At 41.8% G+C, this 15,552-nt stretch overlaps 1 protein-coding gene and 1 long non-coding RNA gene across 2 annotated transcripts in view; one reads left to right on the top strand and one right to left on the bottom strand.

Moving 5' to 3' along the window:
• The window catches only part of LOC117363865, a 113,371-nt gene extending 110,836 nt beyond the window's left edge, over positions 1–2,535 (top strand). The window contains exon 3 of the long non-coding RNA XR_004540141.1: positions 1,822–2,535. This is a non-coding gene — a long non-coding RNA (uncharacterized LOC117363865). The remainder of the gene's footprint in view (positions 1–1,821) is intronic.
• TBXAS1 (thromboxane A synthase 1) overlaps positions 1–15,552 on the bottom strand; it is a 186,321-nt gene that overhangs the window by 118,294 nt on the left and 52,475 nt on the right. The window contains exons 3-4 of the mRNA XM_033952350.1: positions 13,707–13,800; positions 1,963–2,015 (exon numbers count right to left, since the gene is read on the bottom strand). Of these exons, the coding sequence (XP_033808241.1) occupies positions 1,963–2,015; positions 13,707–13,800 (147 nt within the window). The remainder of the gene's footprint in view (positions 1–1,962; positions 2,016–13,706; positions 13,801–15,552) is intronic.

Here is a 15,552-nt window from a genome sequence, read left to right as displayed (position 1 = left end):
CCTCTGGACCCTCTCGAGTATCGCCATATCTTTCTTAAGGTACGGCGACCAGTACTGAACTCCTCTACTGCTCTGAGTGGGAATGGTTCTTTTAGTTATAGGTCTCAAGTCTTCTAATTCACTCACCAGAACTTCAATTGATTCCTAAAGTCTCCTTTTTGAAAATGCCTCAAGTAATAAGTCCTAAAGGAATACAAGTTGAAGCCCCGATTTCGACTGGTACATCTGGAGTCCCATAGGAAATTACTTTACAAGATTTGTAAGAGATCTGTTACAATCTCTCAGAGTCAGACATTTTCTCAAGAGGTTGTTGATAAATTGGTCAATGTGGACTCAAATGTCCAGATTCTTGATAAAAATTTGTCAACAGCGGAAACTCAGGTTTCGGCCCTCAAGGCAGTTTCTGCTTCAGCAGTCAAAGAAGTTTACATGTGAAATAAGAAATGATGGAAAACACCAGAAGAGCTAGAAACCTTTGTTTTATTAATTTTCCAATGATTTATATTTTATCACCTGAGATTTTATTAAGGAAATATCTCAAAGTCTTAGGATCATAAAATGTTGACATATCTCTAATTGTTATTATTTGCCTGGTAAGAAAAAGATCCCTTCTGAATAAGGGGTGGATCAATTGGTATCACCTGAATTTGATCTTACTGCATTTCTTGAAGACTCTCAAGACATGATACAGACTCATTCCACTCTACTAGTTGTTTGCTTGACAAAGGTAATAAATCATTAATTATGAAGACATACTTTAAGAAAGATGTAGTTTTCTTGTGGAGCTAATTCTCTGATATTTCCAGATGTGGTCAGAACAACACAACTCAGACACAAAGCCTTTTTGGCATTGAAGACTAGAGTTGTGGCTCGGGGGAGTCACATTTTTTGAAATTTCCCTGTAAATGTTTCAAAATAAGGATTTTGTTTTTTTGGGATCCACTACCATTAGAACAATTTATTAAAGCTAAGAAGAAATGATTTGTTTAGAGGAGAATTTTACTGTTTTGCTGGCTGAGGCTGATGCCAGTGCTATGTGCTAGGCTGGTGTGGGGCCTTGATCATTCACAAAGGCTCAAGACCCTGCAGCATTGGTGTCTGCCTCACCAGTAAAAGAACAGTAAGAGCTAGAAACCCTGGAAACTGGAATCAAGAATCTTCATTTACAATAAGCAGTTTACTTTAGCATGGTGGGACATGCACCAGGGCTCCTTCCAGACCCTGAAACCTTCATAGTGACTCACTCCCTCTGCCAACCCAAGAAGTGAAAGACCTGAGTCTAATCAAATCCATAGCCCAATGAAAAATCAGACTGATACCTGTAAGCTGTGTCTGAATCCAAGAAAGCCTGGGATAGGCACATGGGATCTCTTAGAGAGAGGAAGAGATAATGGTTTCTGTGGATGGGCAGACTGGATAGGCCATTTGGCTTTTATCTGCCATCATGTTTTTATGTATATTATGTATATTGGTATGAGATCCCTAATGTGTGTTGAGTTAGGATAAAAATTTGTACTGGAAAAGACTTGTACTGTAACTATGGCAAATTGTAACCTGTTAACTGTATATTGTGTATGTTAGCCTGTAACCTGTTCTGAGCTCTTTGGGGAGGATGGGACAGAAAATGAAATAAATAAATAAAATTATAATGAGTTTTGTTCTATTTGATGTTGGATTAATTATCCTAAGTTTTCATATTTAATTTTCTTATATACTTAGTAATACGTTCCTCTCATGATGTGGGCTAGATGGAATTACTTCTTAGTTTTTCTTTTTATTGAATTTGTTATGTTTTCCAAACCTTTGCTTTTCTGTTTTCAGATATGCGATGTAATGAAAATGAAATTTAAAAAAAAAATTTATGACCTACCCATGACCCAGCTCTTACCAGAGGGCAGAATTCATTGGATGATCCCAAACCAGAAACCCAACAAGGAAATGACAAAGGCATTTTGCTCTTACCCACATATAGGTCCATATGTCTTCAGCAGGATGTTGTGGGCCTCCCAAAAGCCCTAGAAAAAAGGAAGATATATAAGAATCAGGGATATCAGGACACAGAAGAAAATGTTCAGAATAACTGCAGTTTTATACTGTACTTTACACTTATGTTTCTCTTCTTGTCTCTGAAATATCTTTGTTTTAAGACTGGAACTGCTGCACCTTGCCTCTGTTCTCTTCGATAATGAGAGTTTGATCTCCCTGACCGGACTGAGTTTAGCTGAGAGGCCTAGGTGACAGGTCAGTCTAAAGACTGAACTTCTTCCTAAGACCTAGCTTGGTTTACTCCCTCTAGGTATACATAAGTAACAGCAAATGATCTGAATAGGGCCTTATGTCTGCCACTTACAATTTAAAACACAGAGAGGCATTCTGAATTAATAAAGTGGATTTATTAACGTCTGGTTAGAGAGAAGCTAGCATTATATCTTCAAAGATTAATTAGCTGTATATCAAGTCCACATATGAAAATTCAAACATTGTTTTCTAATTTTTTTAAAAATAATTAGCTGGGTAAATGTTTATTTATGAACATATGCTTGTTCTTCATGTCTGTATTAGAAGTGTTTTAATATGAGTTAACAATGTGCATAAAGCCAAAAAAATAAAAACTGCCCCAAGCAGAACATCTTAAAGTTGGAAAAGAAAGCAAGGAAAACAAAGAGTGATGGAAGAGAGAACCAGAAAGAAAAGCAAATAGAATGTTAAGAATTATTAAGAAAGGCATAGAAAATAAGACAAAGATTATACACTCCTCCCTCAATATTTGTGGGGGTTAGGGGCAGAGCTGACCTGCGAATATTGAAAATTTGTGAATAACTTTTGGGCCGGCTCTGACCCACTCCTGCCTCCCTCCCGCCTTCCCCCTGGCATCCTGGACCTTACCTGGTGGTCTAGCGGTCTTTCGGGGCACGAGCGATCTCTGTGCAGATCACTCATCCCAAATGGCTGCCGTGAGTTCCCGTAGTCTCTTGAGGAAGATCGCTCCTGCCCCAAAAGACTGCTAGACCACCAAGTAATTTCCGGGAAGGTCCAGGAGGCGGGCGGGAGGTGGGGGTGATTCCAGTTTTAGGAAATCGCGAATAATCAAAATCACGAGTCCTAAAACTGCGAATTGGGAGGGGGAAGTGTAATGCCTCTGTATTGCTCTATGATGTGACCTCACCTTGAATTATTGTGTGTAACTGTGGTTGCTGCTTAAGGTACAATGACCCTCATATGAGGAAAGGCTAAAGAGGTTAGGGCTCTTCAGCTTGGAAAAAGGAGCACGGATTCAGGGGCAATGTTAGGAAATTCTACTTTACGGAGAGGGTGGTGGATGCCTGGAATGCGCTCCCGAGAGAGGTGGTGGAGAGTAAAACTGTGACTGAGTTCAAAGAAGCGTGGGATGAACACAGAGGATTAAGAATCAGAAAATAATATTAAATATTGAACTAGGCCAGTTACTGGGCAGACTTGCACGGTCTGTGTCTGTATATGGCCATTTGGGGGAGGATGGGCAGGGGAGGGCTTCAATGGCTGGGAGGGTGTAGATGGGCTGGAGTAAGTCTTAACAGAGATTTCGGCAGTTGGAACCCAAGCACAGTACCGGGTAAAGCTTTGGATTCTTGCCCAGAAATAGCTAAGAAGAAAAAATTAAAAAATTTAAATTGAATCAGGTTGGGCAGACTGGATGGACCATTCGGGTCTTTATCTGCCGTCATCGACTATATGTTACTATGAGAGAGAAAAAGAAAAAGACAGAGAAAGACAAAAAGAGAGAAAGACAAAGAAAGTGAGAGTGAGAGAAAGAATGAGAGCTATTAAGAGAGAGAGAGAAAGACAAAGAAAGAAAGAGTGAGAGAAAGAAAGAGAGAGAAAGACAAAGAAAAAGAGCTAGAAAGAGAGAGAGAGAGAAAGACAAAGAAAGAAAGAGTGAGAGAAAGAAAGAGAGAGAAAGACAAAGAAAGAGAGAAAGAGGAAGAGAGCGAGAAAGGGAAAGAAAAAGAGAGAGAAAGACAAAGAAAGAAAGAGAGAGGAGAGGAAAACGGTGACTGAGTTCAAAGAAGCGTGGGATGAACACAGAAGATTTAGAATCAGAAAATAATATTAAAGATTGAACTAGGCCAGTTACTGGGCAGACTTGCATGGTCTGTGTCTGTGTATGGCCGTTTGGTGGAGGATGGGCTGGGGAGGGCGTAGATGGGCTGGAGTAAGTCTTAACAGAGATTTTGACAGTTGGAACCCAAGCACAGTACTGGGTAGAGCTTTGGATTCTTGCCCAGAAATAGCTAAGAAGAAAAAATAAAAAAAAATTTAAATTGAATCAGGTTGGGCAGACTAGATGGACCATTCGGGTCTTTATCTGCCGTCATCTACTATGTTACTATGTTAGATATCCGGGTTTTAGTTCCATTACTTTCAATGGAGTTAAACACAAATATCTCAATTTGTCCTCCTTTTTCTGGAGCCATATAATAGCCCTAGGCTAAGGGGGGATTTGATAGTGGCCTACAGAATCCTAAGTCTATTCTTTCAAAAATTTATAAACTAGGGGCATTCCATGAAGTTACATGGTCAATACCTTTAAAACGAGTAGGAAAAAAACATGTTTTTACTAAACAGATAGTTAAGCTCTGGAACTGGCTGCCAGAGGATAAAGTAAAATCAGTTAATGTAGATGGGTTTTATAAAGAGTTGGATAAAATTCCTGGAGATTAAAGTCCATAAAACATTATTAAGGCGAACCCAGTGAAAGCCACGGTACCATACATTCCTGCTACTTTTGGGGATTCTGCCAGGTACTTGTGACCTGACTTGGCAACTGCTGGAAGCAGGATACTAGGGCTGAACTAATATTGTAATTGTTTTGTTCTTAAAAAGAGGACTGAAAAATGGAGAATAAAAGAATAGATTTAAAAGAAAAAGAGAGATTGGGAAAAGAATTGGAGAAGGGACAGAGACCTATAGGAACTTTGGAGCATAAAGAGGAAGAAAAGTAAAAATAAAAACACAAATATAAGTAATACATATAAAGAACCAAAGATTTTACAGTGTCGGACAATGATTCTACATGTATACCAAATGCTAGACAGCATTGTGTTGGACAGAAAGCTGCAGCATCTTTTCACTGCTGTAATTTTGCCAGTTCTTACTATCTGGACTTTTTTTCTTTATTAACACAAAAGAGGGGGGGCGTGGCGAAGGAGCCAACCAAGATGGCTGCACGAGAGAGTAGCTCTGGGCTAACCTCGCCAATAAAGCATGTTTATAGCAGTTGCTGCATCGATCCTCTCCACCGAACGGTGCCTGTCGCTAAGTGGTGCCAATGGGCGCTACTGTTTTGAACATATGGCACCAGCCCAAATGACAGCAAAGTTGCCAAGTGCAAGGGTCAACTGCGACGCCAGCAATCATCTCCTGTAGTGAATGCTGCAACGACTGGCACCTGAACAGACAGTATTGTATGAAGGTTGGATAATAATACATGCTAATGGGATAGTGCTGGTTGGTACTTTATTGGTGAAGTGTTCTTTTAGTTCTGTTAGTAACTGCATACCATAATTGATTGGCCATGGTGGTTGGCTTTTGTGCGCCTCATCCATTTTCTGCTGTACCTGGTATGGGTGTAGTGAGACCCGAGACCAGTCGGTAGAGTCACGATGGGGAATGGGTTTGGGGGTAGGATTGTTAGGGATATTGAAGGGGTTCTCTGTTTCTTAGGATTATGTTATCTCTTGCTGGTGGATTTGGTAGTGGGATTCTGTCTGTATGGGGGGGCTTGGCCTTAAGTTACTATCTTAAGTACTCATGACTGTCTTATGATGCCTGTTTCCTAATGTGAAAGGCTTAAATTCCCCATTTAAGCCTCACCTCCTATTTCGGGACATGTGAGGCCAAGTATTCATATAAACCAGTGGTCTCAAACTCACAACCTGGGGGCCACATGCAGCCCACCAGGTACTATTTTGAGGCCCTCGGTAGGATTATCATAATCACAAAAGTAAAATAAAACAGTTTCTTGATCATATGTCTCTTTAGCTATAAATTACAATATTATTATTAAGACTTAAAGGAAAGATTTATACTGTGTTTCCCTGAAAATAAGCCCTAGCATGATTTTTGGGGTAGGTCTTAATATAAGCCCTGCCTCCAAAAATAAGCCCTAGTCGCCAGCAGCAGCAGCAGCACTCCCCCCCCACCCCCTGCTGACCAATCTCTCTCTCTGAACCACAAGACAGAAAGAAATACCTTAAAACAAACCGGCTGCGTCGGCAGCAATCTAGACAGGCTGCTCCGCGGCCTGGGCCGTTCCTCTGCCGCGTTGCTGATGATGTCTCTGAGCCTGGTTCAACCTGGGCGAAACTGTTGGTGACCTGGTTCAACCTGTTGGTGAAACTGTGGTGAACAGGGTGATATGTTCCATATTTGGTGGGCCTGTCCAAAAATTAGTGGGTTTTGGAACTCAGTATATGCTTTGGTGCAGCAGATTATAGGAGAGCCGTACTCTGAGCGGGCAGAACACTGTCTTTTGCATGTACACCCAACTGGGGTTCATCCTTTGGTCCATCGGTTGGCCTCCCACATTTTTGTAGCGTCTAGGCTAGTCTTTGCCAGAGCGTGAAGAACTCCTTCAACCCCATCCATGGCAGCAGTACTCCACAAATTGGATTTTATCTTCCTGATGACCAAATTAATTGTATTAAAAATCAGGCCAAAAGTTTTTTGGAGGGCCATACTCCGTTTCCTGGAATGGCTTTTTGGCCAACCTATTCCGATGTCGCCGGTGGGCTTGCTTTTGGATCGCTAAGAATCCTTGAGGGTGTCTGATCGAGGACATCGGATGCTGATCCAGAAGGCTGCTGTTATAGGAAAGAAGATCATACTTAGTGTATGGATGCAAGCAACCGCACCTGCTTACTGGGCTTGGAGGAATCGTTTTCATAATTTGATGCTCTTGGAGCAGCGCCATGCCTGCTTATCCTTCAAGCGGAAAAAAGTTTTTCTGCAGACCTGGGACTCCTATATTCAAACGCTTTCCCCTAGGGCCAGAAGTCTGGTCTTAAACTCATTTTAGATGATGATACCGTGTGCCTTCGGCTGCTTCCCCCCCGGGATGGATGGTGTGATGTTTGGCTGAGTGTGGCTGGTGGGTATGGCTGGACTGGTGCGTGTGGTTTGTTAGTTGGGTAGGATGGGGTTCGATTTTGTGGGGGGCTGGTTGGGGCAGGGTGTCCTGTTTGGTGATGGCTGGACAGCATAAGAACACAGTTTGCTCAGCAGTCTCGCTGCTTTCTCTACTAGTTTGGGGGGGGTTTGGTAGGGGTTCCGGGGTGGAGGGTCTGTTTGTACTTGGACAGGGGTGGGGGTTGGAACGAGGGCTTATTTGAAAAATGGTTTTGTTGTACTTTTGGTGCTTTTGACCTGGTTGCACTCCTGTTTGCACTGTGTATTTGCTGGTTGCACTCCTGTTTACACTAAATCAGGCCAATTGGTGGCCTTTTATAAAATTTGGGGCTCATACACCTCCTGGAAAGACGCTCAATAGCACCCTTTTATTTGTTAATTTTACAGGTTTGTGGATCCTTCCCATTGATATATACAATCATGTGAAAAAATGTTCACATAGCAATGTCAAATCTTTTTTTTATTTATCTCTGGAAAAGAAAGTGATATAATTGCAGGTAAACAACAAAACTTTTCCTTGATTTACTCATGAAAAAAAAAGATATCCACAAAAATGTATATTCTAACTGAGGAATAAATTAGGACACCCCTACATATCCTCCCACTTAAAGTGGCTCAAATCACACATAGGTGTATCACATCAGGTGCACATGATTAGAACATTGTTACTCAGCATTTTGAAGGAGGTTTGCCCTACTTAAACCTCAGACATTTAGTTTGGTGTGCTCATGACTGCTGCGGAGAGAGTGAACACCAAAGTGAGATCAAAAGAGCTGTCTGAGGCCTTCAGAAAGAATGTAGCAGCTTATAAGTCTGGTAAGGGATTTTAAAAGATCTCGAAAGAATTTGACATTAGCCATTCCACGGTCCTGAAAATAGTAGGCAAGTGGAGGACTTTCCAAACAATAATAATAATAACTTTATTTTTGTATACCGCAAGTACCACAAGCAGTTCAGAGCAGTTTAAAACTGCCAACATGCCCAGGTCTGGCCGTTCAAGCAAGTTGACCCCCCAGAGCAGACCACAAGATGCTAAAAGAAGTCTTCAAAAACCCTAAAATGTCATCACGGGACCTACAGCAGGCTCTTGCTATTGTTGGTGTGAAACCGCATGCCTCTACAATCAGAAAGAATCTGCACAAATTTAACTTGCATGGGAGGTTTGCAAGGGGGAAACCTTTGCTCTCTAAGAGAAACATCAAGGCCAGACTGAAGTTTGCCAGAGAGAATGTAGACAAACACCAGGACCTCTGGAATAGTGTTCTATGGACAGATGAGTCTAAAATTGAATTATTTGGACACCAGAAAAGAGGACATGTTTGGCATACACCAAATACAGCATTCCAGGAAAAGAACCTCATACCAACTGTGAAGCATGGAGGCGGAAGTGTCATTGTTTGGGGATGTTCATTCAGTCTGTTTTATCATCCGGCTAGTACGCCCAACATAAATCAGACCACATAAATCAGACATTTTATATGTAAACCATCATCATACTATTGCAATTTGTATTCGCTATGCTATAAATTATTCTCTGAGTTTAAAAATCTGTCCACTCTTCACCGTTCATAGTACAATCGCACCGACATCCTTCACACCGATCATGCTTGTAACCTCCCTTAACCAGTTTTATTTTTTCTATCCCAAATTTCAGATGCCTTAATTGTTCACCTATAATTGATCTCAAATAAGCAATCATAGGGAACTGGGGAAAACATGGATAGAGCTGTACTACATGCCATAATTTGAACTAACTGGTTTTCTTCTATAGAATAGGGAAGTACACAAGTTAACCCCTCAGTTGGTTGACAAATATTTTCTGCCAGCAACAATTCTCTATTTGTAAAACGCGCTCTCAAAAAAGTCTGCCAGACAGCCGATCTAGGATAACCTCTTGATTCAAATTTCTTTTTTAGGGAATAGTTTGTATCTTATATTCAGCATCCATAGAGCAGATTCTTCTCAACCTTAAAAACTGACTCATAGGGAGGTTAAATTTCAATCTCTAGGGATGAAAATCCCCAAAATGAAGTCATGTATTCCTATAGTCTAACAAAAGGCAAGGGAGGTGTCTTTTCAACCAAAGATTAAGTCTTTATTTAATACAATATTGTTTTAAATAAAGACTTAATTGTTGGTTGAAAAGATGCTTCCCTTGCCTTTTGTTAGACTGTTTATATCCCAAGGCAAGGTGTTCTTCTGTCTGCCTGTCTGTAATGTATTCCTAGCAACCAATTTTGTATTTAAGGTTGTACTGAATCCTCTTGTAGTTAATGTTATCCACAAATCCAAAATTTCAATCAGACCACAAATTCATCCAGTTCTTCTTTTGTACCAGACTACACAAAAAAGACATTGTCAAGAAACCTCTGCCACAGTCTCCTCAAAATAAGGGGAGGGATATAAATAATAATAATAATAATAACTTTATTTGTATACCGCAATACCACAAGCAGTTCAGAGCAGTTTACAGAAGAAGAGACTGTATATATACAGTGATGTTACAGTAGATATTGTCAGGTACATTAGTAAAAAATTTCAATTACATTGGAAGTCGAGAGTGGTTAGGTAAAGTCGGGAATATGTCAGAGATACCACAAGAATTTCAGAGATGCAGGAAGGAGGTTAGAGAAATTTATCAAAGAGGTAGGTTTTGATTGATTTCCTGAAGGATTGGTAGGAGGGAATATTTGAAATGAGGGTGGATAGGCATTTATTCCATTTGCCCGCTTGGAATGATAGTGTTCTATCGAGGAATCTCTTGTAGATACAGCCCTTCAGGGAGGGGAAGGCAAACAGATAGGTATTGCGAGTACAAGTGGTGCTTGGAAATACAAGCTGGTGTGACAAGTAGATCGGGGATGAACCTGTTAAGGTTTTGAAACAAAGGCAGGCAAATTTGAAGATGACCCTAGCCTCCATTGGCGCCGCTGGCCTGGGTTAGGGGGTTGGGGGTGGGAACGTATCAAACAAGTTTCTATTATTTCCTATGGGGAAACTCGCTTTGATATACGAGTATTTTGGTTTATGAGCATGCTTCTGAACAAATTATGCTCGTAAACCAAGGTTCCACTGTATATGATATTGCAGTAATCTAAGGAGCTTAAGATTAGTCTCTTCAAACTTCACCACATAAAAAGTGGCCACAGATGTGGCCATTGTGGTCCCCATTGATACCCCCTATCTGTTGATATCAATCTGCATATAAAGAAAATTTTTGTCATCACCCAACTTCCTGCCTCTGCCGGGCCTTGAGCATGCATCTGCGCATACTCAAGGCCTTCTAATTCTCCCTCTCACCAAGAATCTCGGAGATCTCTGAGAATCTCGGCGAGAGGGAGAATTAGAAGGCCTTGAGCATGCGCAGATGCATGCTCAAGGTCCGGCAGAGGCAGAAAGTTCTTCAAGCGACACTGGCACATCCTGTGGGCTGCGTGCCGATGCCAGATGGGGGGGGGATAAGTTTCAAGTTGTTCGCGCGGGGGGGGGGGGGGCCTTTGCGAGCGGGGGGGAGCAGCGCCGCTGGCCTTGGGGAGGGGGTTGGGGGTGGAAACGTATCAAACAAGTTTCTATTATTTCCTATGGGGAAACTCGCTTTGATATACGAGTATTTTGGTTTATGAGCATGCTTCTGAACAAATTATGCTCGTAAACCAAGGTTCCACTGTATATGATATTGCAGTAATCTAAGGAGCTTAAGATTAGTCTCTTCAAACTTCACCACATAAAAAGTGGCCACAGATGTGGCCATTGTGGTCCCCATTGATACCCCCTATCTGTTGATATCAATCTGCATATAAAAAAATTTTTTGTCATCACCCAAGTTGCCAACTACTGTGGCCTTGGTCTCTTATCCAATGTTTCCTCAATCACTTGTAAAGCCCCATTTTGGGGTATCTTGGTATATAAGGACACCACATCCAGTGTAACTAATAAAATTTTTGATTTTGGACCTTCATAATCCCTCAATATCCCTAACATATGTGTGGTATCTGTCAAATAAGACTGTACCCTCTGCACTTCTATACACAGAAAACAGTCCAAAAATTTTGACAGCGGTTCTAACAAAGACTGTCTAGTATTCACAATAGGTCTCCCTGGTGGGTTTCTTTGATCTTTATGCACCTCGGGTACAAAATATATTTTAATGTTTATCAGAGGTTTCTCTAACAGGAATTGGAATTCTTTAATTGTTAAAATTCCCTTCTTATAGAAGTTCTCCAGATATACCCGTATCTCTTGATTTAACAAGTCTGTAGGGTCCTCTGTCAGTTTCTTACATGCTGTATAATTATCCAGTAATGGGGCCTCAGCCTCTTTCTCATATTTCCACTTATCCCATATCACGGTGGCACCCCCTTTATCAGTTTTCAATATAATCACTTTTGTTCATATGGTTGTTTCAAAGCCATATTTTGACTTAGGGCTCCTTTTACTAAGCATTGAGCTGGTTAAAAACACTAATGCAGCTTAGTAAAAGGAGCCCTTAGTTATGTTCCAGTCCATTGGCCTTAAATTTTTCTCCACCACAGCAAAATCTCTTAATACTAAATCTTTAAAGGTGGTAATCGCCATATTCATCGGCCCTGGTGGGGGTCCATCGTGATACCAGTTTACAGATTGAAATATCTGCAGTGGCAGGATTATCCAGAAAATAAATCTTCAGTTGTAATTTTCTTAAAAATTTAAAGAAACTGATCCGGAGGTAAAACGTGTCTAATGATGTTGAAATCACGAATCCCAATTCCAGTTCCAAAATCTCTTTTTGTTCAATTATCAAATCATAAGACGTCAAATTTATCACTATGGATTCTGTGTCCTCTGTGTCTATGCTGCTTGTGTCCTCCTTCAAGGTCTTTGTGTCTGCTTTATCCTTCCTCGTCTTCTTTGTCCAATATGGACAGCAATTTCCCCCGACTTGTCTGCCGTAACATCACTTGAATCCTCACTTTTCTCATCTGTATCAATAGAGGTGCTACCAAATCCTATTTTCTTCTTTTGTTGTTGCTGCTGCTGACTCCCTGTACTTTTCTTTGCCCATGAATATCCATCCCGTTCATCCCTTTTCAATTTTTTGAGTTTCACTTGTTTCAACGTGTCTTTAAACTGTTTCAAATTCTGCTGTAGCTCATCATGTTTTAAATCAAAATGTGTAACAGGGATTTTTGCTTTCAAGTCTTGTTCAAATTCACAGATTTTCTCCTTTAACTGATCTTCAACTTCTCTGGTCGCTTCCACTATTAAAACCATAAGATCCCTAATACAACAGTTTAGAATTGCTGTCTATTTCTCCAAAAAAACATTGTCTCATTACTAATTGTTTTAGGCTCCTTTAGAATCCTTAAACCTCTAGGAATCTTTTTTTTCAAATATTGAACCATAATACTGGAATGTAATTCAGCTCATATGAGCCTCTTTTGCAAAGCTTCCAGGTCTGTCCATGATGGCTCATCTGGTGTCATCTCATCATCTTCAAGGAGAGTAGGTCATAGCGCTACTTGACGAACCTGGGCAGCATACTCTCTACATTGAACAAAGGGCCTAGATCAGGATTTAGGCGCCTAACTTAATTTTTTTAAAATTGGTCCAATTGGTGCTGTTAATTGAAAGAGAGATGGGAGGATTTATGATCTCCTTTATGGACATCGCTACCACATCTAAATGATGGCCTTTTTCATGTGTTTGAGTGGGTGAAGGTAGATTGTAATTGAGTAAAGAAAGAAAGTTTTTAAAGTCTTTCACTTCTAGATTGTCTATTTCATCTAGATGTAAGTTTATGTCTCCCGCAATTAGATTATGTGCTGAAGTGATTGAGTTATGTAGGACAAATTCGCAGAACTCCTCTCTAGCTTTTGGCCAGCTTTTCAGCGGAACATAGAATAATATACAAGAAAGGGAATCTTCTAGTTCCTTACTGCTAATTTTACAGGCTAATATTTTTAATTGGTTGGTCATTTTGGAATCCAATATTTCAACTACAAATCCTTCCTTGGCGACGATTGCTAGTCCTCCCCCTCTTCTTCCATCATGATTTAGCATGTGAATTTTAAAATTATCTGGTAGAAGATCATTTATTATTGGGTCAACTTCAGACAGTAGCCACGTTTCCGTTAGGAAAAGACAGGCTATTTGCTTGTTGATGATCCAATCTTTAATTAAAAATGCTTTGTTCCTAACAGATCTGGTGTTAAGATATGCACAAGGAATGGAAGTAGATGTGATAGGTTTGGTGGACGTAGTGGTTCTGAGAGGTTTTACTTCCCTTCTCCTTTTATTTTTTGGAGTACGTAGATGGAGGGAGATAGGAAAAATGCCAATGGAGGGGACAAGGGTGAAAGCAGAAAGCAGGCAGCCCTTGTCCTACCCCCATTTTGGATGCTTGAGGATGGGGGGGGGGGCGCCAGCTCATACCTTGCCTCAGGCAGCAGATTGTCTTGAACAACTTCTGCTTCAAACACTTGTCCAGTTACCATAACACTCCTGAAATATGCTTTCCACATGTATTATCTTATGTAGTCACAAAGGCAAAGCCTTCTTACCCTCTGAAACAATAGCATATTGCCAACAAAAGGCAGGGGTTTAGGGTGTCGTATACCAATCTTCTCCAACTGAGAGAATGGAGAGGTAGAGTACCTAAAAGAAGGAACAAAAGGAGAAGTTAACTATTTGCTGATTAAGCCTCATGCTCTATAATCTCGGACGTCCCATAGAAGGGTCTTAGGCATCCAGGCCAATCAGAGCCTTAGGCCCCTTCCCGGTGCATCCCATAATACACCCGAAGCTAGGAAGTCCCATTTTAGATGACGTTGGCAGCTGGGAGGAGGGAGTCAGTGGCCCTCCAGATCATCTATTTGAGAAGGGGAGGGGGTGGAAAAGATGGGGGAGGGGGGTCACTTGGCAGCAGGGGAGAGTGGGCATCTCTCTCACTGCAGGGGTCAGGTCACAGTGGGGATTTTAGGGCAGCAGGAGAGTGTGGGCATCTCTCCCACTCCAGAGGGGGTGTCACCACCATTCCGGGGCTGGAGGGGTTCACTACAACTGTTACAGGGAAGGGGTGTTGTGAAGCAGTGGAGAGAATGGGCATCTCTCCTGCTGCATCACAACACAGGGGCTTTCTAGCAGTCTCTGACACTGACCAGCACCCCTGGAGCAGTCGCTTATTTTTGTTGCGAAAAGCCAACGCCATTTTTTTGAAAACGGCTTGGCATTTTGTAAGAATCCACCAGAGGGCTCATTTCAATGCTGAAGAGCCCATTTGCATGTCAAAGACTGCTAGAAACCTCACTAAAAACAGCGATAATCCGCCACTAAACTGCGTACAGGCTAAACCGCCGGAAAACAGTTTAGTGAAAGTTTTTTAGAATCTGGGCCTAAGTGACTTGCCCAGGGATCACAAGGCATTACAGTGGGGATAGAGTCCAGTTCCCTAGGTTCTCAGGCTGCTGCACTAACCACTAGACCTCCTCCACTCCAAAGGGGTACTCCACATTTAATAAACATGTTAAATAACAATTATCTGATATGTTAATAAAGTTTCCTTATACACAATTATAAAAGACATGTATTGGTTAAAAATTCTCTACTTCTGCTAACAGCAGCACTCTCTCAGCGTAAACAGCTTATCAATTTTTGTTATACAGTGACTTGCTCACGCGGTAAAGGTCATTGGTACTAATGTGATTCATTAAATAGAGAGCAACCCAGTGCACACTCAGTCATTCTCAGCAGCAGCAACAGCATTTCCAAGAAGTTGTGCACAGAGAGCAGAAAGTACTGCTTTCGTTTCCGTGAAAACAATTCAGAAACACACTCCTTTTTTTCTTGGACGCTAAAGCTTCATGTACTGCTTAGAAATGATCTCAGAACCAGCAAATGCTTTCTGTCTCTCTCGTTCTCATCCCTCACCCACGAGTCCTGCAGCTGGCCCTCCCCCTTCCACCTGCATCCGGCCACACCCCCCTGCCCCGCGGCCCTCTTCAGCGACTAGTCGGCGGCAGCGACCGAGACAGGCTGCCTACGTCAGAGCCTTCCCTCTTGCGAAAACAGGAAGTTGACAGAGTAGGCGGGACTCGTAGAAGGCTCCGACGCCGGCAGCCTGGCTCAATTGCCGCCGCTGGCGAGTTGCCGAAGAGGGCCAGATGCAGGATTCGTGGGTGAGGGATGAGAACGAGAGAGAGGGGAGGGAAACAAAAGGAAATATAGTATGTCATACCGGGCTGGGATAGAGTGGAGGGACGGTGGAAAGATGCTGGCTACGGGGTGCATTAACAAAGGAAGAGGGGAGAAAAGCTGAAAATGGAGACAGTGACATAGAAAAGATAAGGGGCAAGCAGCAGAGGGGAAATGCTGACGGGGGGGGGGGGGAGAAATGCTGAAGAGAGATAG

Source organism: Geotrypetes seraphini, chromosome 7 (assembly GCF_902459505.1).
Source record: "Geotrypetes seraphini chromosome 7, aGeoSer1.1, whole genome shotgun sequence".
Lineage (NCBI taxonomy): Eukaryota > Metazoa > Chordata > Amphibia > Gymnophiona > Dermophiidae > Geotrypetes > Geotrypetes seraphini.
The sequence above is the reverse complement of the archived record's forward strand: the minus strand, read 5'-3'. Positions and strand labels throughout refer to the sequence as shown.